Source organism: Ahaetulla prasina, chromosome 12 (genome assembly GCF_028640845.1).
Source record: "Ahaetulla prasina isolate Xishuangbanna chromosome 12, ASM2864084v1, whole genome shotgun sequence".
NCBI classification, from domain to species: domain Eukaryota; kingdom Metazoa; phylum Chordata; class Lepidosauria; order Squamata; family Colubridae; genus Ahaetulla; species Ahaetulla prasina.
This window is the reverse complement of record NC_080550.1, coordinates 26050532-26078407: the sequence shown is the minus strand read 5'-3', so window position 1 is coordinate 26078407 and position 27876 is coordinate 26050532. Positions and strand designations below refer to the sequence as shown.

Here is a 27876-nt window from a genome sequence, read left to right as displayed (position 1 = left end):
CGCCTTAAAGGGCCAGCTGCACTTGCCCGGGCGCCGCTCCGGGGGGGGGGGAGGGAGGATGGCCGCAGACTGGACGGCGGTGGTGCTGACCTGCCAGCACAGGGACAGCGCCTTCGCCTTCCAGAGAGGTGAGAGGGGAGGAGACGAGGCCCCCGGCCCGGAGGGGCTGCTGGCTCCCCGGCTCCCCCGAATCTGGTCTGCCCGCAGCCCCGCCCAGAGCTCAGCGCGGTTCGGGAGCCCCTCTGGGCACGGAGGCCGTTCGGGAGGAGGTGCCGGGGGTGGGGGTGGGGGGGGGGAAAGGCGCAAGGAGAAGCAGCCCTTCTCTCCGGGGACCTGCTGGAAGGAGGAGCCCCGAGAGCCAGCTGACCATCGCCTAGTGCAGGGGTGTCCAAACTTGGCCCCTTTAAGACTTTTGGACTTCAACTCCCAGAGTTCCTCAGCCAGCTTTGCTGGCTGAGGACTCTGGGAGTTGAAGTCCAAAAGTCTTAAAGGGACCAAGTTTGACACCCCTGGCCTAGTGGCTGCCTGCTGTTAAAGGGAGGCGGTCTGGCCCTGGGGCTGCTATGTCTGGGGCTCTGGCTGGTGGGTGAGGAAGGGGCTGCTTGGTCTGGTCCAGCCTGGCTGCCCTGCGTCCCGAGCGGCTCCTTATTCCGCTCTCTCCTCTCTTGGGTGGCCTTCCAGAGCTGGAGATCCGCAGAGACCGAGGCTCCCTGGGCCGGGAGACCACCCTGCTCACTGTGGAAGACCCCAACGCCCAGGTGGGCAGTGGAGGGGCTACCCTCAATGCTCTCTTGGTGGCGGCAGAACACCTGAGTGCTCAGGCAGGTTACACGGTGAGCACCTTGGCGTCTCCTCCCTTACCCGCAGCTCGCCTGCCCTCTTAGTCGGCTGGGCCCCCAACAGGTCAGCAAAACCTGTTGGGCTTGGGATCCGTTTTCACGGGAGACGCCCCCTCCCCGCCATCCCTGGACCTCAGTTTGGGATGGGAGCTGCCTCTGGCCCAGGTCCATCCGGGGTCTCTCCTATCTGCTGCTCCAGGTGGTCACTGCTGACGTCTTGCAAGAGGCCAGGATTCTTGTCTTGCACATGGTGAGCAGAGAATCTCTGTCTGCTTTGCTGGGTTTTCTTTTGTGGGACTTCCTGCCTCTGGGAAGAGGCAGAGTTCCTGGTTCCCACTAGAGAATGGGGCAGCATGCACTTGCTTCCAGGTGTGTGTGGGGGGGGGGGCAGCATATCCTGTCAGGCCAAAGCAGCCCCCCCACTCCCAAACATATTGGAGAATCGGAAGCAGGTCAGTTTAGAAAAAGGAGCAAAGGCTCAGTTAGAGATCATAGCAAAAGGGTGAAGGCCAAGACTGACATGGACCCCCCCCCCCCGCGGCTGTTGGCCCTGCCTGGCCCAGCTGCTGCTGCTGCTGCTCCTCAAGGGCTGACCTGCTGTTGGGTAGACCTGCAGCTCCCAGCAACTTTGTCCCTGTAGCCAAGGACGGGGACACACACACACACACACCCCGGTGTGTAGGGCTAGGGGCTGACTGAGCCTTTGGGTTCCTAGGCTTGCTCCCTCCTAGTGGGGACATACAGTGACATGTTCCCCTCCCTCCAGGGCCGGGACTTTCTGTTTGATGACTGCAGCCGTGCATTTCTCTGCCTCCCGCTTGAAGACCCTGCGGCCCCCACCGAGGCGCTTGCCTGCCACTTGGACAGGCTTCTGGCCACTTTGACAGAGCGGGTGAGTGTGGTGGGGGGAGATGTCCTGCTTGCCTGCTGCCCAGAGGAGAGTGGGGGTTGCAGTTGCAGACAGACCCACCCTCCCTTGGTCTGGCAAGGGTTGAGAAGGGGCCAGAGAGAGTCTCAGCTCTCTGGGGTCCCTCCAGGAGAGGAGGCTGGAGCCCATCATCCGTGCACCTGACATGATGCAAACGGGAACCGTGAAGTGTCCAGGTTTGACTTCTGCTAGAAACAGGGACATGATCGGATGTCTGTGCTGGCAGTTAGAGGCGCCCATCATGAGTGGCATACCTTAAAAGGAGGCCCACCCTTGACAGGCTTATACCTGGAGCCGGAAAGCAGCTAGCAGGCAACCAGGCCTGCATAAGGTGACCTGGCTGGGCACAGGGCAAGGCTTAGCTCATTTATTCAACCAATTGGTACAGCCACCCTCATCTTGAGAGAGGGCTTCTGGAGAAAGAAGAGCAAATGTCACCCACTGTGAAATAGCATCTGACCGTGGCTCCCATGACTCAGTTCCCCCTGAGGATAGGGGAGTCAGATCACTGCAAGGCTGCTATGACAAATATTCTAGGCATCTGCTGGGTAAAGCGCCTCAGATCCACTCTGGCTGTGCAAATCCAGTGGAACTCCTGGGCTTCCATGGAGGCAGAGTTCTGCCTGGAGATCTGGGAGAAGCCAGTTGGTCCCATAGGATCTTCCTGGCTCTTAGTTCAGCCACCTGGGCTTTAGATCCACCCATCCTGACTGGTTAAGCTCCTAGGAGATGATGGGTCAAAGTCATGGTGAATTCATCCGTAAGCTGGGGGAGGGTCCCACCTGCACTTATGAATTGGACTCCTCCTCAAGACCAGGAGGTCCTGTTTGGTGTCACTCTTGGTTTCTTTATCTCCCACTTGGGGGTTGTAATGGGGCCGTCCTTGAAAACTACTTGAAACTTGCAGGGGGTCCAGAATGCAGTGCCAGATGTGTCTCAGTCCCCACATGTGGCCCCCTTGGCTTCACAAGCTGCACTGGCTCTCAGGGGACCTCAAATGCATTCAGGGGGTGGTCCTCGCCTGCCAGACCCTTTATGGCATGGCTCTGGGTGGGAGCGCCAATCTTCCGTTGCTGGGCTCCTCCCATGGGGCTCAGAAGGAAGCCTGCCTGGGCTCCTCTTATCCGAGGCCATGTAGAAGGGCCCAGGAAGTGACCCTCCGTTGTCACAGCAACTACCCTCTGGAACAGCCCTCCTCTCTCCAGAATTGGAGGTCCTGGCCAGTGGTGGGTTTCTACTGGTTCGTTCCGGTTCAGGCAAACTGGTAGCGGCAGCGGTGGGAAGCTCCACCCACCCGCCCGGACGTCATCACGGACGCTCGCAGTTCCGAACCAGTGGTGAAGGTAAGTGGAACCCACTACTGGTCCTGGCCTTCCAAAGGGGTGGGCCCATTTGGTGCGATGACAGCTTCCTGGTCTTTTAACTCTTTTTAATGGTTATTGTGGTCACTTCATTGGCCATTTGCAGGCCACAGTTGCATGCCGATTGGACAGACATATTAATCTAGGTAGTCAGTAAATACCCACAGAAGCCTCAACTATGCTAAGCAGCCCTGAATGTCTGAGGATAATCCGGGCAAGGAGAGCCCCCCCCCCCGGTTTTTTGGGGGAACTGGACTCGTCTCTCCCTTCTGAAGGCCTCCAGGGGCAGCTGCCCAGTTGCTCGTGCTCCCTTCCTTCTTGCCTCTTTTGCAGGTCTGCAAGGGTTCTCCCCCAGGCGTGTGGGTCTCCAGCACCGATATGTTTCTGACGGTTTCTGCCACGCCAGGTGAGTCTGCCTGCAGGGCAGGGGATGACCCCCTTCTGCAGAGGGGCTGAATGTGCCAGCGGGCCCCTCAGCCCTGCCTTAGCTGTTGGGTGCCTTCATCACAGAGGCAAGAGTGGGAGGGGCCACTGGAGGGAAGGGCCCCTATGTCTCACCTCCTGGCCTAGAAGGGCCTGCTTTGGGGCCCTGATTCCTGCTGAAAAGATCTGTGGGGCTTGACGGCTCTCAGAGGGAGGACTGGATGGTTGATGAAACCCGTTTCGCCCTACAGAAATTGACTGGCGGAGCTTCCAGGGAGTGAAAGTGGTTGCAGTGCCCGGCAGCGTCTCCTATGCCAGGCACCATGGCGTCTACTCTGTGGATTCTCAGGTGCGCCCCAGAAAGGTTGATTATGTAGGCGGGCACTTCCTTCCTGTGCCTCATAATCTTCAACGCAGAGGCTCCTCCCCAGCTTTCCCCAAGCAATTCAAAAAGTTTGCTGCCTCTAAAATGTCACCTCTTGCCAAAGGCGGCTAACAAGAGCATAACATAAAACAAGACCAAAATAATGAAGGCCGTAAGAAAAATCCCAATTATTGGCTAGGAATTCAGCCAAATCGGAGATAACAAAAACAGGGTTTTGGAGGCTCCGTCTGAGGGCAAAAGCCGAGTCTAAATAACAGCTGGATTTTATCAAGAAATAAGCGAAGGGATCACAGACTCCAAATAAGCATCTCAGCCCCAACAGGGAGACCCACGGCTGTTCTGGCCTTCCTGCTCTCCCGGCAAGCAGTCTGGAGTCCAGACTATCTGAGAAACTCCTGTGGGGCACAAAGGGGCAGCTGGGGATGACCTTGCTCAGGCTGCCTGGAAAAGGAAACGGCTCTTCTCTCTGGCCAGCCAGATGTTGCTGGCTGGGCTGTTTCTAGCCTTCCCAAGGAGGAGAGGGCCTAGGGTGCCCCCTCCCCTGCTTTCTTCCTGGGATCCCATCCCAGCACTGATCTGCTTTCCCTGCCAGCAGCTTCAAAGGAGCCACGATCTGCAGTTCACATCCCCCCCCCCCCGGAGGACCAGCCAAGTCTAATTCAGCCCTTGTGCATCCACAGGGGCTGGTGCAAGACATCCTCTACCAGAGCTCAGAGGAGGAGATCCAGCGGTGCCTGGGGCCCGATGGGAAGGTCCCACTGGTGAGTGGGAGCTTGGTGGGGATTGTGTGTAGGGATGTGGCTGAGTCCACCGTGTGGGCTGGCATGTGGGGTGTGGTGGGGGGCTCAGACCCACAAAGCCAGAACTGCCCCCCTTTTCTCTCTGGCAGGTGTGCGGGGTCGTCTTCTTCTCCTCCAGAGCTGCAGAGCAGCTTGGCCACCCACGTCATCCCCCCACTCAATGCTTGCACCTACATGGGGCTGGACTCGGGAGCCCTGGCCCTCCAGGTGGGGAAGCCCTGCTTGGGCCGGGTGGGCCAAAAGGAGCCCCCCTCGGTTTGGGTACTCATGGGGCCAGGCATCTGCTCAGGAAGGCAGAGGAACAGCCAAGAGAAGGGCTCTCGCCCATTCCCTCGAGGAGGCTAGTCAGTCTTCCAGGGAAAGATCCAAGTTGTGGGGTGGGAGGGAGAGTTACAGACCGGGAGCCAGGGCAGCCTCCGATGGAACCATCTTTCCCCAAGCAGACCGACGTGCAGCCTGGCAGCTGCTTTTCCCTGGGTGAAGACTCTCTTCTCCCCCTCAGCTGTCTCTCTTCTTCGACCTGCTCCTATGCATGGCCCAGGCAGTGACTGAGGAGGCCTTTGTAACCGGACGCCGAACAGGGACGGGGGGAGGAGATGCCCAGAGCTCCAGGGTAGCTCGGAGTGCCCGGACTGTGCTGTGGAAGACTCTCCACACGCTGCCACTCACAATGGGTGAGTCTCCCGTCGCATGCCTGGTGCTGTGGTAGCAGAGGAGAGTATTGGAACCCCAGCTCGGGGGTGGGGATGGGGAGAATGGGCGGGCGAGAGGCCTGCCTCCCAGGGAGGGCCAGAGTCTCCCTAGTTTGGCAGGCAGAACTGGGGGCCCCTGAGGCCTTGAGCCGGTGACGACTGCTGGTAAGTTCATGAAGTCCTTCTCTTCCCAGCCTACCTCCCTGATGGCACCTATAACTACATGACCTCATGTGCCAGTGAGCACATTTACCACCTCACCCCTCAGCTGGGTGATGCCCACAGCAGGGGTTTCTGCAAAGTGGCCCATTCCAACGTGGATGTAAGTTCCCGTCTAGCCTTCTCCTCGTGGATGTGGCCTCTTGGCTAGGAATTCAGCCAAATCGGAGATAACAAAAACAGGGTTTTGGAGGCTCCGTCTGAGGGCAAAAGCCGAGTCTAAATAACAGCTGGATTTTATCAAGAAATAAGCGAAGGGATCACAGACTCCAAATAAGCATCTCAGCCCCAACAGGGAGACCCACGGCTGTTCTGGCCTTCCTGCTTTCCCGGCAAGCAGTCTGGAGTCCAGACTATCTGAGAAACTCCTGTGGGGCACAAAGGGGCAGCTGGGGATGACCTTGCTCAGGCTGCCTGGAAAAGGAAACGCTCTTCTCTCTGGCCAGCCAGATGTTGCTGGCTGGGCTGTTTCTAGCCTTCCCAAGGAGGAGAGGGCCTAGGGTGCCCCCTCCCCTGCTTTCTTCCTGGGATCCCATCCCAGCACTGATCTGCTTTCCCTGCCAGCAGCTTCAAAGGAGCCACGATCTGCAGTTCACATCCCCCCCCCCCCCGGGGGCCAGCCAAGGCTAAATCAGCCCCTGTGCCTCCACAGGGGCTGGTGCAAGACATCCTCTACCAGAGCTCAGAGGAGGAGATCCAGCGGTGCCTGGGGCCCGATGGGAAGGTCCCACTGGTGAGTGGGAGCTTGGTGGGGATTGTGTGTAGGGATGTGGCTGAGTCCACCGTGTGGGCTGGCATGTGGGGTGTGGTGGGGGGCTCAGACCCACAAAGCCAGAACTGCCCCCCTTTTCTCTCTGGCAGGTGTGCGGGGTCGTCTTCTTCTCCTCCAGAGCTGCAGAGCAGCTTCTGGCCACCCACGTCATCCCCCCACTCAATGCTTGCACCTACATGGGGCTGGACTCGGGAGCCCTGGCCCTCCAGGTGGGGAAGCCCTGCTTGGGCCGGGTGGCCCAAAAGGAGCCCCCCTCGGTTTGGGTACTCATGGGGCCAGGCATCTGCTCAGGAAGGCAGAGGAACAGCCAAGAGAAGGGCTCTCGCCCATTCCCTCGAGGAGGCTAGTCAGTCTTCCAGGGAAAGATCCAAGTTGTGGGGTGGGAGGGAGAGTTACAGACCGGGAGCCAGGGCAGCCTCCGATGGAACCATCTTTCCCCAAGCAGACCGACGTGCAGCCTGGCAGCTGCTTTTCCCTGGGTGAAGACTCTCTTCTCCCCCTCAGCTGTCTCTCTTCTTCGACCTGCTCCTATGCATGGCCCGGGCAGTGACTGAGGAAGCCTTTGTAGCCGGACGCCGAACAGGGACGGGGGGAGGAGATGCCCAGAGCTCCAGGGCAGCTCGGAGTGCCCGGACTGTGCTGTGGAAGACTCTCCACACGCTGCCACTCACAATGGGTGAGTCTCCCGTCGCATGCCTGGTGCTGTGGTAGCAGAGGAGAGTATTGGAACCCCAGCTCGGGGGTGGGGGTGGGGAGAATGGGCGGGCGAGAGGCCTGCCTCCCAGGGAGGGCCAGAGTCTCCCTAGTTTGGCAGGCAGAACTGGGGGCCCCTGAGGCCTTGAGCCGGTGACGACTGCTGGTAAGTTCATGAAGTCCTTCTCTTCCCAGCCTACCTCCCTGATGGCACCTATAACTACATGACCTCATGTGCCAGTGAGCACATTTACCACCTCACCCCTCAGCTGGGTGATGCCCACAGCAGGGGTTTCTGCAAAGTGGCCCATTCCAACGTGGATGTAAGTTCCCGTCTAGCCTTCTCCTCGTGGATGTGGCCTCTTGGCTAGGAAATGGGAGTGGCGGGAGTCCGAAGGCAGATGGCATTGCATGCAATCAGCAATTGGGATAAATAATCCTCCTCACGCCCCAATTCCTGTTGAGGAGGCAAGTCCCTCTTCACACTCTCCTGTGAGGTGGAGGGCAGAGGGAATAGCGGGCCCTGCGGCTTCCCCCAGAGTTCCCCACCCAATCCCATCCAGGAGAGATTTTCTGGCATTTCCCCTTCTGTGCCATGCAGGAGCCACGTCTACTGGAGGAAGGTTGCTCTGTCACCAACTGCCTGCTGGAGGGCGCTGTGGTTGTGGGGCCAGGGAACGTCATCCAGCACTGCAACCTGGAGGTGGGTGAGTGGTGGTCTTTGTCCCCCGTTGGAACCAAGTGTAGTCCAAGTGTTTCTGGACTACCACGCAGCTAATCCATCACTATGACCTATAAGCACCCTGGGCTGATGTCTTGCTCGTCCTGGAGAGTCCCTGGGAGAAGGCTGTCTTGCAGGTCTGGCCCAGGATGGGGTGCTGTTACACTGGAAGGCCTGCAACAAGCCCCCCACCCCCATTTCAGTTCCTAAGAACAAGGGGCATGGATGGGGCCTGTCTCTTTAAAGAGGCACATTGGCCACCTGCCCGGGATGCGCCAGGTCAGGGCCTGCCTGCCTGCCTGCCGAGCAGCTGCGGTGCCACCAAGGCAAATCCTATGGACTGAGGTGTCCAGGTTCTGGCCGGGACTTGTGTGTCCTGTTCTGAGCAAAGACGGATGGTTGCTTCGTCTTCCTTCAGGGCCCCTTGCACATCCGTTCTGGCTGCCTCCTCACGGGGCTGGATGTGGCCTCCTCCGTGGCCCTCAGAAGCCACTTCCTTCAGGACGTGGTCATTCAGGGACACGTAATCCGGCTGAGACACATGAGCTGCAAAGTATTCACTCTGAGTGGACGTCATGATGACTGGCAGGTATGTGCAAGGTGCGCATTTTGGGGAATTTCTCCAGGCTTCTGGAAGTTTCCTGCAATGCCCACCTTCTCAGCCCCCTGAGCTGTCCATAAGAACAAACCAAATCCCGAAGGGTGGTTTCTGAGAGATTTCCTTACCAGAGTTCTCCATGCTTTCAACAATGGCCGCCATGTCAGGGCCTGCCTGCCGTCTAAGGCCCTGGGAAAGTTCTTCCACATTCAGGGGTCCTTTCAGAGGCTGTGTTTCTGCCTCCAAAGTAGCCACCACTGAAATGTATAGCGTAGTCAAACATCAGCACAGGAAATGTTTATGACATTTTATACTATGTCATAAAATGCTTTATGATAGTTTTTATGTCTTAAAATCTTTTGTGAAATTTGCCAAATTTCAGTTCCAAGGGAGTCATGGGTCCTCGATTTTGGATGCATTTCTTATGTTAGCCTATTTGGAGTCCCTTGGTTGAAAAGGTGCTGCCTCGTGACACATGGTTTCATCCAGGTAAAGGTTACAGACACCAGAGTTTCAGCAGTATGCAGAGGATACTGAGGCCCAGACCCCTGGCCCTCCACATCGGGCAGCCTGTGTTCACGGCAGCCGGTTACCTGCGCAAGGGAGCCCACGAGTCTCCCAGCAGAGACAGCCACACATTCCCCTCGTGGGCTGCCACTTCTGAGACAGCCATCGTTCTCCACAGGGTACAGCAACCGAAGAGAAGGGCACCTTCTTGAACCTGCCATGGGCAGCCTTGTACCACCGGACTGGAATACGGTATGTGTCATCTCGGTGAGGCCATGATGCTCCAAGGACCTCCTCAGTCCTGCCTGTGGATGCTGCCTGGTGGGCTCACAAAGAGCAGTAGGATGTCCGGCCACTCGGAGGCAGGGAAGCTGGTCACAGGATGGGTGTCCATATCATGGGTTCTGTTTGGCACCAGGCACTTGTGGCTGCGAGGAGAACCCGGGGTGAATTTGTGGAGGAGTTTGGAGTAATGTTCTTGGAGACTCTTCAAGAACTGGCAGCTGCAGGGCTGGAATAGTTCCGGATGCCTCTCCTGGAAGCAGCTGCAGGATGGGGGCTGCCCTGGCCTCTGCAAGGCCAGATTGATTTGAATCTGGTGTTTCTAGAATCTGGTCTGTTTTCAACCTCTGAAGAACTCCGTGTGGCCCAGAAATGAAACAAAACCTGCAGTGAACACAGACTTACTCAGCCCACGGATGATCAAGTAGTCCTCAGAGGATGAGGCAGAGCCACCCAGAAACAATCAACTTCTCTCCTGGGCCCACTCTTTGACCCACCCCCAGATGGGGGCTCAGGGGGGACTGCAGAGAGAAACTAAAAGGGGTGGGGGTTGCACCCCACCATGCAATCTCAAGCTAAGCAATAAGGGAGGGCCATTGTGGCAGTGATTAGGAGACTCCTGCAATACATTTTTATTTAGATTCCGGTGCCTTTGCTTTGGGGGCTTGAGAGAACGTTCTCCAAGTCCTGCTGCATCTTCCTCTCTTCCTCACACAGATGCTGGCTAGCAAACATGCAGTTTTAATCCTGGCCAGAGAGGTGAAGGCCGGCAGACTTGGGCCCTGGGTCTTGGTGGCCTTGGCCTCTGCCCTGCTCTCTGGGTGCCAGCCTAGCCCCCAGTAGCCGGGCAGCCCACCCATTCCTCTGTTAGGCTGGCCCTCTGGGATCTGCTGAACTGCCCCTGCCTCAGGACCCTTGCCCTGGGACTGCCACCTGCTTGTTCTCACCTGAGCAGGAGCCAGGACCTGTGGAGTCCGGATGTCCCACCAGACAAGCGCTGCCTGCTGAACGCCCGTCTCTTCCCTGTGCTCTGCGTCTCGGAGCCCCTGGGCCTCGGGGGCCTCTTGTGGCTCTTGGGCTCTCCAGAGACCCGGCAGCTGCAGTCCTGGAGGAGGGCCTGGCGCATGTCCTGGGAGGAGATGAGGGCCTGTCTGGACCAGGAGGCAGAACTGGCCTCCCGCAGGGCCATCTTTTTCCTACAAGGCCAGCGCAAAATCCAGCGGGTCCTGATGGAGCAGAAGAATTGCAGCCTCCTTCCCCTGATCCGCTCGGCTGTCCTGGAGGGCTTTGGGGAGGCTCTGCTGGATACCCTGGACCAGGGTAAGGAGGCGGGCCTGGGGTGCCCACAAATTCCCCCATTTGCTGACCTCTGTCTCAGGCTGAGCATGTTCCCTTGCCAGGCCACCCTGGGAAGTTGGAGGGGGCACCACTGTTGATTGGGGGGAGAGGTTTCTTTAGCCCAGCCCTCTGCCCAGGTGCTTGGGTGGTGCTCTGAGTTCCCCAGGGGGTGGAGGATGCCAATGGGGCAGGAGAAGGAGAATTCTTGGCTCTGCTTCCTCCCTAGTGGCTGCCACCGCTGGGGATCTGGGGGTTGTTGCTCGGGCACTGGCGTGCATCGCAGATGTCCTGGGCTGCATGGCCAGAGGAGAGGGGGGCTTACGGAGTGGCCCCACAGCCAACCTTGCCTGGGCTGCTGCCTTCCAGCAACTGGAGAAGGGAGACATCGCTCAGGGTGTAAAGGCACTTGCCGTGGAGAGGAAGAAATGGCTAAGCAGGTACTCAAAGGGCAGAGGGGGGGGGAGATACAGGGCAGTCTCCGCAGATCTGCCAAGGCTTCTGTTGTGTCTCGTCCGATCTCACCACCACAGCCGGGGTCTGCTTATCTGCTTCCGAACGCTGAAGAATGTCCTAGCATGCCTCTCGGCCCCAGCCCTGGCTCCATGCCCAGACAGGCTGAGGAGGGGGCATCTCCCGGCCCCAGCCCTGGCTCCATGCCCAGACAGGCTGAAGAAGAGCAAGTATCTCCAGCCCCCAGCTCTGGCTCCATGCCCAGGCAAACGGAGCAACTAGACCCCTCCCCCTCCTCCACAGCATGTGAGCCTGAGGAAGGTCAATTACCAACAGCTGCCGATTGGAGAGATCCTCGCTTCAGAAGAATTGATAGGCGGCAGCGTCAGAAGGAAGGGAGGGGCAGGCCTGGATAAGTGCTGAGTCATGGAGCCACACCCCATGGCCTATATAAAGGATCTGCTTTCTGGCAGACTCTGAGTCAGGCAAAGTCTAAACATATCTTGCTGAAGTCACTTTCTGGTCTCCTGCCTGCCTTGAGAACTTTGCTAGGACTTTGGCAGAGCTGCAGAGGCACACCTGATTCGGATTTCCCTGACCCGGCCGTCAGCGGAGGAGTGGGACACAACAGCTTCCCACATCTGTGCTTGGGGGCCCCTGTTTGTCTCCCGGCCCCAGAGCTGCCTGGAAAGATCCCTTGCCCAATGGCAGGCAGCTGGCATCTACGGCTCTGCCCCCCCGGCTACTGCCAAGCACCTGACTCACTCGCCTGGAGGCTGTGCAGCACTTGGGCGGGTGGGAATGCTTTACCCCTGCCGGCTTTCCTGGTCCAGCAGGGCTGCCATGCTCCAGTGGCTCTAGGGAAATTTCTCTGCTTTTTGGGAAGGTGTCTCTGAAGGCAGCTCAAGGCTCTTCCCAAAGGGGACGTGCCCACCAGAGGCCCCCAATAGCCTGGTTCCCTCCTCTTGCAGACCCATCCTGTTGGTTCGCGCTGCCCGACACTACGAGGGGGCCGAGCAGATCCTCATCCGCCAGGCCATCCTGCTCTCCTGCCAGTTCATCGGCTTCTGGCAGGTGGAGCTGCCTCCCCTGGGCTGCTGGGTGAGAGTGGAGTGCCCTGCACGGATTGACCTCTCTGGTAGGTGACAAGCAGAGGCTCTGGATGCCTGCCCAGGGCCCAGACTGGTTCCCTGCACTAAATACTAAATGGTTTGCAGCTTGGGAGGAGTGAAGGCCTGGGGGCAGTTGGGTTAAATAATAAGGGGGGGGGGATTGGCATGTGCCAAAAGCCCTGAGCAGACTGAGGTTGGAAGATGCCTGATTCAGGCCCTGTCCATCTCCAAGGATTGTCCTCCGTCCAGGCTGCTGCTTTGTTCTCTTCTGCGTTTTAGGCAACATACAGGAGGTGCAGCACCAGGAAACATCTCCAAAACTTCATTTCCCCAGGAACTCCTCCATCTATTTTGCAGGTTTACTCATAGCTTTTTTGCATTGGCCCAAAAGCCCAACAATCATTGCTGGTTGTGGAGAACATGACTTACTCCCAGTGCCAATACTTTTCCAGGCTTCCTCCTCCCTGCTTCTAGTCTTGCTGAAGGCAGTTTGAAACTCCTGCCATCAACTTCTCATTGTGTGCAAACTCTCCACATGGAATGAAGAGGGGTGTCATTTTTGTTTCAACCTCCCCCCACTCCATTCTGTAGTAGTGGGAGCTCTGTAACATTCTCTGCCTGTGGACACGGGTAGCAAGAAGTCTGCATCCTCTTATACCCTTTGGAGCATTCACTTTCTGTCCAGCCCACGTCCTGGTCCTTCTTGATGATCTGTAGCCTCAAAGTTCTTCCTAGCTTTCACTCGATCAGTTTCAGAATCAAGCAAGAGATGTGCCAAATCGTGCCTGGTGTGCCCAGGGGAGGCTTGAGCCAAGAAATTCCACCAGCTGTAAAAGAGGTGTAGAAGCTCAAGCTTTGTCCATGGGTTCTGTCTGATGACCTTTGGTAACAGGACCGGTGTTTTCTAGGGGGATGGAGTGATACCCCTCCAATCACGTATGAACACGGTGGAGCAGTGGTGGATGTGGCTGTCCTGGTAGACGGCTGCAGGCCTATTGGTGCCCAGGCACGACGCATTGCCAAACCAGAATTGCAACTGATCATCACCAGTGGAAGTCTGGAGAGAGAGGTGGTGGTGGAGTTCGTCTGTCGCGACCTAGATGATCTGAGGGATTACTGCCAGCCTCATATGCCAGGTGAGAACCTGCATCTTCCATCCAGCTGTCCCTCCCTGTAGCCAGAAAGGAATCGGAACGTGGAACCAAAAGGGTGGGCCACTTGCCATGGTGTCCTGTGGATTCTGGAGAAGTTGTGTCTTAGCCAAGATGCTTGTAGAAGATATCATTTGGCAGAGCATTTTCACCCAACTTGAATGACACCCAGGACATGGGAAGAACATTTTTATAGCTTGATTGACTTGGTTCTCCTGCCATTTGAGATGTACTGTGAATCGTGCCCAATGTTCTGTCCTTCCTCTTCTGAAACATTGGTGGTGCCTCAGTGGGCTTGGGGATTGGAGGGCGCCGTGGACAACACTTTAGGCTCTCTCTCCCCCGTTCCATTGCATCATAAGCCTTCAGGCTCTTTCCCGAGTCTTGGCTGGATCTTTGGGCCAGTGGTCTTTGCCTGCTCCTCAGTTCAGGCTTCCTTGCACCTGGGCTCTGAAACAAAGGGCCAGGGTAGGTATGAGTGGCTTGGCTGCCCATCCTCTCTGGTCTTTGCTGCAACTCTGTCTCTTCTTCCAGGAGCCTTGCTCAAAGCAGCCTTGGTCTGCACTCACATTGTTAATCTCCTGTCCCCACAAACCCTGCGAGAACAGCTGCAGGAACGTTTCGGAGGTGGCTTTGAGCTTCACACCTGGTCTCATCTGCCCCATGGATCGGGCTTGGGTAGGTGGGGCTCTAGATCTGCTCTGGGTTGGTTGAGAGCCAAGTAAGCCATGGAAATTGCTTCTCTTTATCATACATTCATTCCCAATAAAATAGAATATTTGTAGCTCAGGGTTGAAATGAGAGGTCCTTGGTGCTCTCTGAGCTTGTGGGCACTAGCACTGGCCACTGTGACCTAGTTTGGCTAATTAAACATTTGCAAGAAAACAACTAAGCTCCTAGAGCACCGAAGACCCCTCATCCATCCACCCGTCCACCCACCCATCCATCTAGCTGCCCATCTCAGATTAGTGATTCTGGGTGGTTTACAATTAAAACATGAACAGTGCCAAAGCCCCCTCCCCCCTCTAAAAAAAAAGAAAAAGAAAACAACCATGCAGAGAAAGAAAACAGTGCAAAACAATCAAGATTCCTGCAAAGCAGCCCCTGGGAAAGCCACGGACTGTGTCCTCCCTCTGATCTCCAGACCAGATGGCCAACCCAGCCCTTCAAACCCTTCCAGAAGTCCATCAGGTTCCTGGCCAGGCTGACCTGGGAGCTGAAGGAGGAGGCAGCAGCTGCCTCTTTCCGTTTCTGCCTCCCTCTGAAAAGAGCCGGTTCACAAATAGCTCTTTTCAAGCAGCTACCAGTTACCCTCCTCCCTGTCAGGCTTTTAGTCCTTTCCCATTTGGCCCTGATCACCAACCCCACCCATTTTGTGAAGAGGACGGCTCTGAGAACTGCTTCCAGGGAAGATTCTCGGGGGGTTGAGGGCTCCCAAAGCGTTTCCCAAATGATCCGCCTCCCCATTGGGGTCCTCCAGCTCTGAGGTTTTTTGAGAATTCAAAGTGGGAGGCTCTGAATTCCCCCCCCCCTCTGCCATACCTGATGGTCAAGCGCCCTCCTTCTTCTCCATTTGGGACCTCCGTCCAGAGGAGTGAAAGGCCACATTGGTGTCGCTTGGTGTTCTTCCACAGGGACAAGCAGCATCCTGGCAGGTGCAGTGATCGCATCGCTCTATCGCGCATCTGGGCGCTGCACTGGTGTAGAGTCCCTCGTTCATGCGGTGCTGCAGTTGGAGCAGGTTTTGACCACAGGTGAGCAGTTTGTCTTGTTGCTGCCTCGACCGGCCCTTCCTAGCATCAGTAGAAAAGGAGGTTAAGACAGCCGTGTGTTGCAGCTGCTTAAAAAGGCAAAGGCTCCTTTTGGATGTATCAACGGGAGCAGGGAGTCCAGATCACAAGGAGCAACTGCCCATGATGTGACTCAGACAGGTCCCAGGTGGAATATTCTGCCGGGTTTTTGAGCACTGGAATCTAAAATGGACACTGACAACCTGAAATGAGTTTAGGCTAGATGAATAGGAGGGAAAACTAACTCTAGCTAAAGGGAGTTGAAGCGATCTGAGGGGAGATGAGGTGTCTTCCTTCAGAGAAGTAAGCGTTATCCCAGAGTGGACCCATTCTCCGCAGCCCCAAAGAGCAGGACCAAGAACATCAAGATACCAAAAGGTGGAGAACGAGGTTAAGATTATGTAAGGCCGTGATCAGAAGGCAGAATCAGCTGCGTGTTCCCTGGAGGTCTTCAGACAGTCTGGAAGCCCCTTCCCTTCTGACTCTCAGATTCTGAGAAAATGCCATGAAGTCTGCCAGCTCCTCTTTGATTTCTGGCAAGGGCAGCGCATCCTTACACACTCCCCCCCTGGTCACAGGACTTTATTAGGACTTTCACTTTGTACCTGAAAGGGGAGTTGAGACGGAGGACCTGCTCTCGGCCTCCCTCGCCCATTTCACACGGTTGCTGTGGAGCAGTGAGCAGAAGCTCCTGGCCTGGGCCTGAGCCCCTGCGCTGTCCTTTTCAGGTGGTGGATGGCAAGACCAGGTGGGCGGGCTGGTCCCAGGGCTTAAGATTGGGCGCTCGAAGGCCCAGCTGCCACTGAAGGTCGAAGTGGAAGAGATCACTCCCCCGGAAGGCTTCGTACACACCTTGAATCAGCACCTGCTCTTGCTGTACACGGGGAAGACCCGCCTTGCTCGCAACTTGCTCCAGGTATGTGAGGTGTATCTTCTCACTAGCACCCCACTTTGCACACGTTTTCTCCTAGATTTTAGTCTCAAGATTGCTCAGTGCTGTTCCTGGTCTCATAACGCTGCTCCCTTGGGTAGCTGATATATACACAAACCCTTGATACACTTGGATGAAAAGGTGGTTACAGGTTATAGAGTTTACATGTGAATGCCTCAGGTATGACAACATTACAAGAAACAGCCAAAATAACGCGTAGCTTGTATTGTAAAAAAAGTGTGGAACAGATTTTCTTCTATGAAAAATACAAACTTGTGCAACCGTACTTTGGAATAATTGCAGACCTTCAGTAGACAAATAGAATTGGGTTTAGCCTTATTCAGAGTAGATCCATTGGAACTAGTGATGTTTGAATTAACCAGATTTCTCTAGATCCAATCCAAAGGAATCAGATCAAGAAATCTGGTCCCTGGCCTAGACCTGCTCTCTAGGTGATGTGCAGAGGCTCCTTGGCACAGGATGGCCTCGTGCTCTGAAAATGTCAGGCGAGCTTCCCTTCTGAGAACTCTGCAAAGAGCGAGAAGGACCTTGGTGAGTTGCCAAGAGAACTCCCAGAAGTGAGATCAGTGGCCATATATTTGGCCAATAGTGGAATGTCTGTGCTGGTCATGGTTGCTCATAAGCAGCCACTTTACAATTGGTACAGCACCGCTACGCAGAGGAAAGTCAGCAGCCCTGAAATATCGGAACAGAGCAGAGATAATTTTGCAATTCGATCCTCAGAAGACTGCTACAGACTCTTAAAGCAAATTTCACTACTTTTTTAATGACTGTTTTGATCCAGAAACAGGAAATAAAAGAGGGACTCCAGCCAACTGTCTCTAAGTGGTTAAATCTTTAATCCACTTCAAAACATTTTCCTTCAGTAATCAGATGATCTTTAGCAACATTCCTTTAACTTCTATTTTGCAAAACTGTCCAATCATTGTCCCCAATTAATCCAAATAAAAATCTTTCCCACAGAAATATGCTTTACTTGTTTTAAAAAATACTTTAAAATAATAAATCTAAATTCAAATTGTCCCCTTAGTCTGCTTTCAATTTTCTTAATTTAAACTTGGCAAGCTTTTTATCTTTAATTATTTTTCAATATTTTAAAATTGTTGCTTCTTATCTTCAGATAAGAAATCTGAAATGAAGGATCACTTACTGGGCAGCTTGATTGCTTTGCTGCTTCAAAGATCTTTTACTGTGAATTGTCTTCCGAATTTGTTTAGGATAGTGTGTGCTGGGTGGGCAAACCCAAGGCCCTTTGCAGGCTCTGCTGTAGCTGTGAGCTCATTGTCTCCCGCAGAGTCTCTGTACCCAGGTTCAAGGGAAGATCTACAATCCCTTTGGATCTTGTGAGTCTTCTCACAAGGAGCAGCTTTCCAAAGCACAAGCGGGCATTCTCCTGGCCTCTCCTTGTACGGAGAGGTACTGTTGCCCTGAGCTTAACAAAACCTGGCTGCCGATCTTCCCCGCATTGCCATCCCACAGTTTGTGACAGTGTGCCATTTTTCCCCCATGCGGAAGTTCAAAAGCTCAGTATTGTTACTATTACTTATTTATTATAAGTAATAGTACTGAGTAATAGTACTCAGTACTCAGTATATTATTATATTATTTCTATTAATATTCTATTTCTATCCCAGTGGAATTTAAGTATATTTTCCATCTTATTAGGTTCACCTTTTTTTTATTAAAGTTTTTTATTTTTTATTTTTATACATCTCATTCAGTGGTGAAATCTGAACCGGTTTGCTACCGGTTTGTTGGCCGTGCATGCATGCTTTGTGCATGCGCAGTGCACGCCAAACACATACTGCATGCACATGCACAGTGTGCACCAAACGTACGCTCCACACGCCACGCATACATAGCGCCAAAAGGAGGCTTGGGAAGATAAGTAGAAGAGCGAGGGGGCAGCACAGCTGATCGTTGGAAATACCGTTTCAGAGAAACGGGTAGTTTTTTTTAACTACCGGTTCACCCAAACCGGTAGTTTTTATCGCTACCTGTTCACCCGAACCGGAGTGAAACGGTAGCTTTTCACCACTGATCTCATTGCATGAATGGTTAGATACCTGGGTATCATACATTTCAATACAAATAAACATAACATTATTATTCCTAATAATTACATTTCATTTTTAATTTACTGACATATGACTTCTAATATCATTCTTCAATTCTAAACCTTCTCATAGCTCTTCCGTTCATTGTTTCATCTTAATATCTGTTTTTACTATTCTTCCCCTCTTATTTCTATCTCTATTTTAACCCTCTTTTTCCCCCCTTCACCTATCACTCTGGTAATCAAAGACATGGTGTTAATCATTTTTTACATATTTAATATTTTTTCCAATCCTTCAATCCTTGTAATTCTACTATTAATACACTTGTTTTCATTAAAATATATCTTTCCCCCTTAAATTTCTTGGGGTCATTTTTCTTTTTTCTTTTTCTTTTTCTTTTTCTTTTTTTTAAAAAAATGTTATTTATTTTTAAATATAAAATAAAAAACCCCTCATCAAATCAATTCCATTACAATGTGCTGTAAGGGTGTTAACATATCTTCCTGTGCATTCACAAAATAATCATTTCTTCTATACATATATCTTATACTCATTTTTCCTAACATATCTTTCCATTTAACCAATTATAGAATAAATCCCATATTTTATAATATTGTTTATCTTCTTGTTCTCTAATGTCAAATGTTAATTTACTCATCTCTGCACATTCCAACATTTTTCTAATTATTTCATCTTGCAAAGGTAACTTTTCATTTTTCCAATTTTTTGCAAATACAATCCTAGCTGCTGTAATAATATTCACAGTCAAATATTTTATATCTCTAGTATGTATCTCTGGTATAATTCCCAACAGAAAGATTTCTGGCTTAAAGTCAATATGCTTTTTAATCATTTTTTCCAACAACGTGTTTATTTTAGTCCAATATCTTTTAGCTTCAATGCATGTCCACCACATGTGGTAATATGATCCAGATATCTGATGACATTTCCAACATTTTTCAGATTTGTCCTTAGACATTCTGGCAATTCTTGTCGGGGGTAGATGCTACCTGTAAAACATCTTATACAAATTCTCTTTAAATGCTGTCGACATCATCATTTTATAATTAAACATCCACAATTTCTGCCAGTCATCTAGATCTATCCTATGACCAAAATTCTTCCCCCAAGCAATCATTGTCTCTTTAACCTGTTCTTAATAATAACAATAATAATTACAGAGTTGGAAGGGACCTTGGAGGCCTTCTAGTCCAACCTCCTGCCCAGGCAGGAAACCGTACATCATCTCAGACAGATGGTTACCAACATTTTCTTAAAAATTTCCAGTGTTGGAGCATTCACAACTTCTGCAGGCAAGTCGTTCCACTTATTAATTTTTCTGTCAGGAAATTTCTTCTTAGTTCTAAGTTGTTTCTTTCTTTGATCAGTTTCCACCCATAGCTTCTTGTTCTACCCTCAGGTGCTTTGGAGAACAGCCCGACTCCCTCTTCTTTGTGGCAGCCCCTGAGATATTGGAACACAGCTATCATGTCTCCCCTAGTCCTTCTTTTTGTTAAACTAGACATACCCAGTTCCTGCAATCGTTCTTCATATGTTTTAGCCTCCAGTCCACTAATCATCTTTGTTGCTCTTCTCTGCACTCTTTCTAGAGTCTCAACATCTTTTTTACATCGTGGCGACCAAAACTGAATGCAATATTCCAAGTGTGGCCTTACCAAGGCATTATAAAGTGGTATTAACATTTAACGTGATCTTGATTCTATCCCTCTGTTTATGTAGCCCAGACTGTGTTGGCTTTTTTGGCAGCTGCTGCACACTGCTGGCTCATATCTAAATGGTTGTCAACTAGGACTCCAAGATCCCTCTCACAGGTACTACTATTGAGCAAGGTACCACATATATGGTACCTGTGCATTTTGTGTTTTTTGCCTAAATATAGAACCTTACTTTTTTCATTGTTGAATTTCATTTTGTTAGATAGTGCCCAAATGTTCAAGTCTGTCAAGATCTTTCTGTAACTTGAGCCTATCTTCTGGAGTGTTGGCTATTCCTGCCAGCTTGGTATCATCTGCAAATTTGATGAGTTCCCCATCTATCCCCTTGTCCAAGTCATTGATGAAGATGTTGAAGAGTACTGAGCCTAAAACAGAGCCTTGGGGTACTCCACTGCATACTTCCCTCCATGTGGATGTAGTTCCATTGAGGACTACAAGTTGAGTGCGGTTGGTCAGCCAGTTACGAATCCATCTGGTGGTAGTGCTGTCTAACCCACATTTTTCTACTTTATCTTCCTCTAACTTCACCTCTAGTAAGTATCCATACAGTTTCTTTATCAGGTTGTCATCTGAACCTGTTAAAACTTGTTAGGTTATTATAAAAGCCTTCTATTTTAATATCATTATCATATCTGGATTGTATTTGCAAGTATGCAAACCAATTCATTGTTATACCCTTTGCCTCTAATTCTAATTTGGATTTTAACTCACCCTTTTCATTCAACAATTCATTATATCTAACAATATGTTCCTTTTTAAATGTTGAGTTGGGGTCATTTTTCAGTGGAAAATATTCTCTTACGCAGATCACACACTACTCACTTTCTCCGCTCCTGCACAGTCTGGTGTATTCAGGCTGTCTTTGGTTTCATGGCAGCCATGTTTGCTGCTGCTGTTCCTCGTCGTCGGCTGAGGGGACTTTCCTAGTCAGGGAAGGGAGATGCGGCTCCCCTCTACCTGCTAGGCAGTCTCCCTTTACCTCCAGGGTGGCTATGGAGGTCGGAGCCAGCCACGGAGCTCGCGGTCCAGGCTTCCGAAGGCGCAGGAAGTACAATCGGAAGTCCAGGTTCACTTTTTGTACATATCCATTCATATATGTACACATGCAGGAAGATATACACACCATTGTGTGTGTGTGTGGTATATTATTTATGTACACTCATTATGCATATATACATCCAAGAACCTTTGCTCTGTGTGTGTGTGTGTGTGTGTGTGTGTGTGTGTGTGTGTGTGTGTGTAAGGTTAGATAAGTATAGAAAGTGGAGTCTAATAGATCTAATCAAAGCCAGCCATGGGAACAGAAGCCTTTGTCCCATTTGAAACTTCTGAGCAGGCCATGAAGGACAACTTGGAAGAAAACTTTGGTTTTCACAACAGACATGGTTTTATAAGAGTGTGGAGCTTTTGGTCAGAATTTTCTAATAATCCTTTGGCCATAGTTTGGATTTTTTAAAAATAGCGCCGGAGTGCTCGAATAAGACATCTCCTACCTTCAGTGCTTCACTGTCCGCCTGGTCTTTTTAATAGTTCATAGAATCTGTGGATTCTGGAGATTAGGTAGTGCAACCCGCTGCCCGGTGCAGGGATGCTCCTTCAGCCTCAATCTAAACAAATGGTTTGTTGGAGAGGTCTTCCTAGTCTGTTTATTATTGATTGCTTTAAACAAATGTATATGGTTACCCAACTCACCCATAGGGGACTCCAGGTGGCTTACAACATTAAAACCCACAACATAAAAATTGTAACTTGGTGCCCCGATGGCAGCAGCAACACACTTGGACAAGCCACTGGATCAGCTATGCCCCCGTTGGTGGTCCCCAGGCCCACTGACAAAGCCAGGAAGGGGAGGGCCAACTCTGTACTAGGGGAATTCCAGGGGAATTATGCCGCATAGGGAAAGGGCCACCACCAAAAAGGCCTTTTTTTTGTGGTCTCACCAAATGTACGTCCCTAAGAGATTGGGCCCACAACATACCCTGTTTTGTTTTTTTAAAATTTACATTTATATCCCGCCCTTCTCCGAAGACTCAGGGCGGCTTACAGTGTGTAAGGCAATAGTCTCATTCTATTTGTATATTTACAAAGTCAACTTATTGCCCCCCCAACAATCTGGGTCCTCATTTTACCTACCTTATAAAGGATGGAAGGCTGAGTCAACCTTGGGCCTGGTGGGGCTTGAACCTGCAGTAATTGCAGGCTACTGTGTTTTAATAACAGGCTCCTTACAGCCTGAGCCACCACGGCTCAACAATGTTCCATTGTTGGTAGCATAGTTGGACGTCCAACTAAATCTACCTTGTCATTTAAACTCATTCTTTTTGCTGTTCTCTGGAAAACCCTGAACCACCTGCCCATCTTCTAAATGACAGCCATTCCAATACTTTGGATCAGCTCTTCACATCTTCCCTTATCTGGGCTAAACACACCAAGAGTCTCCATCTGTGGCTCCTTTTCCTTCCAGGCCCTTCATCACTACTTCTTTTTTATTATTACAGAAAGTTTTTTATTTTTAAAAAAACATACAAACATAAAAGCATCTTCCATTCAAATTTCAAATACAATGTGCCGGTGTGTGTTTCACATTTTTGTGCATACAATTACCCATCATTAATTTGTTTAATCATCCATTTTATCATCCAATTATAATCAAATATTTTGGTTAATCAATCTCTAATGTTCCTTCTGGAACAATATTTTATCTTATTACCCTATTTTGTCCACCATTTTGAGACAATTATATTGTTCTTTATCATAATTTCCCTTCTAACCATTAGTAAAATAAGTCCCATACTTTATAAAATTGCTTGTCTTCCTGTTTTCTAATTTCAAACGTCAATTTACTCATTTCTGCGCAGTCCATAATTTTCTTTATAATTTCATCCTGCAATGGCAATTTCTCATTTTTCCAATTCCTTGCAAATACAATTCTAGCTGCTTTTATTACATTCACAATCAAATACCTCAGTTCTCTACTATAGGTTTCAGGTATAATTCCCAATAAAAAGACTTCTGGTTTAAAATCTATATGTTTCTTTATCATTTTCTCCAGCCATGTATATATTTTAGTCCAATATCTTTTAGCTTCCATGCAAGTCCACCACATATGATAATAGGATCCAGGTATCTGTTGACATTTCCAACATTTTCCGGATTTATTCTTGAATATCCTGGCTATTCTTGCCAGGGGTAGGTGCCACCTGTAAAACATCTTATACAAATTTTCTTTATATGCAGTAGACATTGTCATCTTATAATTTTGTGTCCACAGTTTCTGCCATATTTCTAAATCAATACCACGCCCAAAGTTTCCCCCCCAAACAATCATAGTTTCTTTCACTTGTTTTTCTTCTAATTTAATCTCTAATAAATAACTATATAGCTTTCTATTAAATTATCATCCGTACCTGTTAAAATTTTATCTAGGTTGGTCAAGTTATTATAGAAACCTTCTATTTTAGCATCTTTATCATGTCTAGAATGTATTTGCAAATATGAAAACCAATTCAATTTTATACCTTGTGTTTCTAGATCCTGAATTGTTTTTAATTCACCCTTTTCATTTAACAGTTCATTATATCTAACAATTTGTTCCTTTCTAAATATTAATGAATATGAGAATGCCTCAATTGTTGATACCCAAAGTGGAGTTTTTAAATAATGGTCTTTCTTGATTCTTTCCCAGTTTAGTAATAAAGCCTCTCTTATAAAGTGTCTTCTGAAGTACCCTTGTATTTTCACTTCTCCATACCACAAAAATGCATGCCAACCCAGTAATCAATCATGACCTTCCAGGGTAGGAATTCTAATATTTCCTAAGTTTATCCATTCTTTTATCCACATTAAATTTGCACCTTGGTAGTATAACTCCGTTTGGCAGACCAAAACCTCCTCTTAACCTTACATCTTGTAACAATTTTAGCTTTATCCTTGCTTTCCTGCCCTGCCAAATGTATTTCAGTATTATCTTATTCAGGCCCTTCATCACTTCTGAAAGGCTTCCATGAGGGTCCTTTCTACAATAGTCCCCTAGACTGAGGGTCTTTAAATTTGGCTGAATATTCTGACCGGTGCCTGATCTCTTGCTCATGACCCCATCTTTCTGTGGCCCTTGTATCATACCAGCTTTATCTTGCAATCTACCTAGACTTCCAGATCCTTTTCACATATTTTCCCCGCTCCCCCCAATTATGGTTCCCTGCCACCATCCAAACACAAACCTTTGACTTTCCTTGCACAGAGGATGGGCTTAAGTGTTTCTCCCCACTGAAGTTTTGACTTGCAGATCTTGCCTGTTATTCCAGGCTTTCAAAATCTGAGGGTTTGGTCTTCTCCCTGGATTGCCTGCAAACTTCATATTCAGATTTTTTGATCTTCTCATCATTCAGGCAGAGTCTTGGAAGCCACTTGACCCCCCTTTCCCCACCGGAGCCACTGAAGTCCATTCACAGGGTTGGCTGCTCAATCAGTGAGTGGATGGCCTGTCCAGCCCAGCTTCTTTCGCCTTCATGATCAGGGTCTCTGAGAGGCCTTTTTGAATGCTTCACTAAAGAAAAGAGATGGCGTCTCTACTGCATTCCCATGGTCAACTAACTTAGTTACTTTAGCTTAGGTCTGGCTAAGTGCATCCTGGTTCCTGTCAAGCTGTACATTCTTCTCTAAACAATGATAACCTTGTATTTCGTATCTTGCTCCAAGATTTTCAAGAAACAGGTCCAAATTGAGTGATCTGTCTTCTTTCTTCTACTCTTGATGTTGGAAACAATAATTTACAGTGCAGCTGTATGCCCACAGCCACCAAGGGGGCCTCCAAGGTGCCACCCACCAGCTATTCTGTACTACGTGGGCCCTGGAGACTTGAACTCCATCCTTGTCTGACCTTCTCTCCGGGTTGTCCCCGCCCCCCGCTCAGCTGCATTTGAACACACTTCCTTTGGGAAGTGGACCCAGAGACGCCGTGCGCTGCCCTGCCTCTTCCTGAACCTGCCTGTTCAGTTGACAGGGGAATTTCCACGGCCAGTGGGTTGCCTTGCCTCACCTCCCACAGCAGCTGTGGATCATTGGGGGGGAAGTGGTGGCAGGACTGTTGCCTGCAGCTGTCCCAAAGCTCAAGAATGTTGACACCAGAAGGTGGAGTGTGCACTTCTTGGCCCCCCCATCAATGCAGAGACACATCTGAGAAGAGGTTTGTGCTGAAGGGCACTGCCTTGTTTCTCTGCAGGATGTTCTAAGGAACTGGTACGCCAGGCTGCCCACCGTAGTAGAGACTGCCAATGCCCTGGTGAGCAATGCGGAGGAGTGTGCCCAAGCCCTTCAACAAGGTACCCACACTTGAGATAAAACTGTGCCAGGAAGGGAGCCGGAAAACCCAGACCAGTCAGAGAATGGCTGGAGGACTCCCCCACAATTTGACAGTGGGCGAGTGTCGGTGTGGTTGTGGAAGAGACCCTGCCGCATGGTTTGGAGTTTCAGAAAGACTTTGAGGGTTAAGTCAATTGAGGAATTGTGAAATAAGTGACCCCTTTAACCTAATCGGTTAAAAAGCAACAGCTGAAAGCAAGGAGTAGGAATAAACTGCCCATACACAATCCAAAGAGCCATCCTGAGCCAAGTAGGAGGCGGACATCTGGCTGGGGAAGGGAGCCAGGGGAACAACCCATAGATACCCCATTCTCTTAAGAGTCAGCACCCAGGAGTTGGATGGTGCCCCCCCCCTTTGTCCCTCCCTCCCATCTTTATCTCGAAAGGGAGGACAGCCAAGCAGTGATCAGAGTTTGTCCCAGACAGATTTTAGTGCTGTGAGGGTGCTTGGATGCCTGTCTTCCAGAGAGCACCTGGGTGTGCATGTGTGCTGCCATCCTCCTCCCCTTCTCCTTCCAGGTAACCTGGCTCTGCTGGGCCAGTGTATGAATCGGTACTGGCTGCAGAAGAAGGAGATGGCCCCTGGCTGCGAGCCTCTGATGGTCCGGCAGATCATGGAGGTGCTCCAGCCTCACGTCTATGGGCAGAGCCTGGCCGGAGCTGGTGGTGGGGGCTTCCTCTGTGTGGTAACCAAAGAACCCAGGAACCGGGCGGCCTTGCAGGAAATCCTGGCAGAAGCTGCGGTAGGTGAACACAGTCCCCCCATCGGGCAGCTCCTCCAAGGAAGAGGAATGCTCTCTGGGCTTGGGAGTGATCAACACAGAAACCTCTTAAATGTATGGGAATGGCTGGGTGGAGTGGGGTCGAGGGCTTCCCCCATGGAGGGACAGGAAGACAACTCCCTCCAGCTGCCCGAGAGCTACAAAGGCAGGAATCGCAGAAGATGCTCAGCTCAAAGCTCGATTTATCCACATGTCCCTTTCAGGTCCTTGGAAATGTCACCATCCACACTGTGGAAGTGGACCCAATGGGATTCAAGGTGGAGCTTCTGGGGGACACGTATACTTCAGAGGCATGAAAGAGCAGCTCCCTCCTCTGCTGCTGATCCACCAGAACCAGCTGCAGGGCAGGATGAAGAACCAGCTCTGCTGTGTTGCAGATCCCAATCTAGCAAACTGTGGGACGAAGTTCTTGGAAAGGGGTGAAAGTAGCAGGGCTGCATCCATTGCACAAGCCAAGCAATAGTCAGCCTGGCAAATCTAAGCAGTTTCCACACAACTGGGTCCCCAAAGCAAGCAATGCATTCGCTGTGAACACCTGTGATGATTCATTTGCGATTACAAAATAAAGGTTGCACTGGTTTTCTTAAGAGCTAATGAGGGTCTGGTGCATTTTTAAATTGAAAGTAGCAATACACCGCTTGTAATCTCAGAAATTGGACCATACTAGGAAGGACACATCATCAACTGAGACCCCCTGAGGCTCAGCTGCAGCAGGTCCTATCCCAGCCAAAAGGTCAGATGTTGCAGGCAAGAGGAGAGAAAATTGCTCTTGTAGTAAGCTAAAATTTAAAGTGAGGGCCTCGGGCTTTGTTTTTCCACTTAGAAAAGTAAAATACAACAAATCCCCCCCCTTTTGAATCCACACCAACAAAAGAAATATCTTAAACGAAAAGCTCCTTCAGAGAAGGGGCTACTAAGACAACAGGCTACATTTAGCTGTGGAAGGAGACACAAGGGGGGGATTGATGGGTCATCACGAAACAGAGGAAGGAGGCCGCTCTGGGGCAACAGAAGGGCAGGATGGGAACCAACAGAGTAAGAAAATCTGTTTCCTGTTCTAAGCTTTGAACTGCTAGGGGGGGTCAAGAGAAACCACCAGAGCCGTCAGCCACCAAAGTGGTTGGTGCTCTCTTGACGGGAGGTCTCGAAACCGAGGCCTGCACTGAGCAGAGGGACCGGTTCCGACAACCCTCGAGACCCTTTCCAACCTTGATTCTACCCTTAACAATATCCACACTTCCAGAGTTCTGATTCATGGAATCGGAGGGACCTTGGAGATCATCTAGCCGAACCCCTGCCCAGCGTAGGGATTTCCCATTTCAAAATCCCTGACCAATGGCCATCCAGCCTCTGCTTGAAGAGAGCAATTCACCATATCCTCACTAGCAAACAGCTCCAGTCAGCAGAAAATTCTTCCACCAAAATCTGTTTCCTGTCCTGATGTCTCAGTAATGGGTTTACCCATCTGTAGTATCCCCTCACAATGTTCCAGCTACAATAGCTAAGCCAGAGTAGTTACGCTGTCAGCCAGAGGCCAGTTAGATCAGACTGGAGGCTTGCCTAACATGGCATTTTGCTTCTGCAAGCTGCAACCACAAGCCCAAGGCAGGATAGCCAAGGGCAGCAGGGGTGGCTACCTTGGCATTAAAGGTGCCCACTTTTCCTTCCTGGAGGGAATCGGAAGAATGGAACAGCTGCTGGCAACGGGTTCCTCCTCTCTGAACTGGCCCAATCTTGTTTCAGCCATCTAAGCTGATGGGTGGTCCTCATCTTGCCTGCCCACACCCAATTACAGTTAACAGAATAACAGAGTTGCAAGAGACCTTTGGGGTCTTCTGGTTCAACCCCCTGCATAAGCAGAAGACACTCCCATTCCCAGTCTCTTCTTAAAAGCCTCCAATGATGGAGCACCCACAATGCCAGGAGG

General features: G+C 50.8%; 1 protein-coding gene across 1 annotated transcript; it reads left to right on the top strand.

The window, feature by feature from the left end:
• On the top strand, nt 1-26538 carry FCSK (fucose kinase). Its single transcript, XM_058154950.1, has 23 exons — nt 1-128; nt 682-833; nt 1039-1089; nt 1606-1731; nt 3462-3534; nt 3803-3900; nt 4617-4697; nt 6509-6628; nt 6924-7095; nt 7308-7435; nt 7714-7815; nt 8252-8422; nt 9117-9190; nt 10176-10540; nt 10785-10995; nt 11980-12146; nt 13029-13256; nt 13806-13949; nt 14906-15025; nt 15790-15977; nt 25028-25127; nt 25687-25910; nt 26153-26538. The coding sequence occupies exons 1-23, from the start codon at nt 59-61 to the stop codon at nt 26243-26245; spliced, it is 3258 nt and encodes a 1085-aa protein (XP_058010933.1). The 5' UTR covers nt 1-58; the 3' UTR covers nt 26246-26538.
• The last annotated feature ends 1338 nt before the right edge of the window (nt 26539-27876 follow it).

Coding starts and splice junctions, on each gene's coding strand:
- FCSK (XM_058154950.1), top strand. CDS start 59: ATGGCCGCAGACTGGACGGCGGTGGTGCTGACCTGCCAGCACAGGGAC. Junction 1,732..3,461: donor TGGCCACTTTGACAGAGCGG/GTGAGTGTGGTG, acceptor CCTCTTTTGCAG/GTCTGCAAGGGTTCTCCCCC. Junction 25,128..25,686: donor TGCCCAAGCCCTTCAACAAG/GTACCCACACTT, acceptor TTCTCCTTCCAG/GTAACCTGGCTCTGCTGGGC.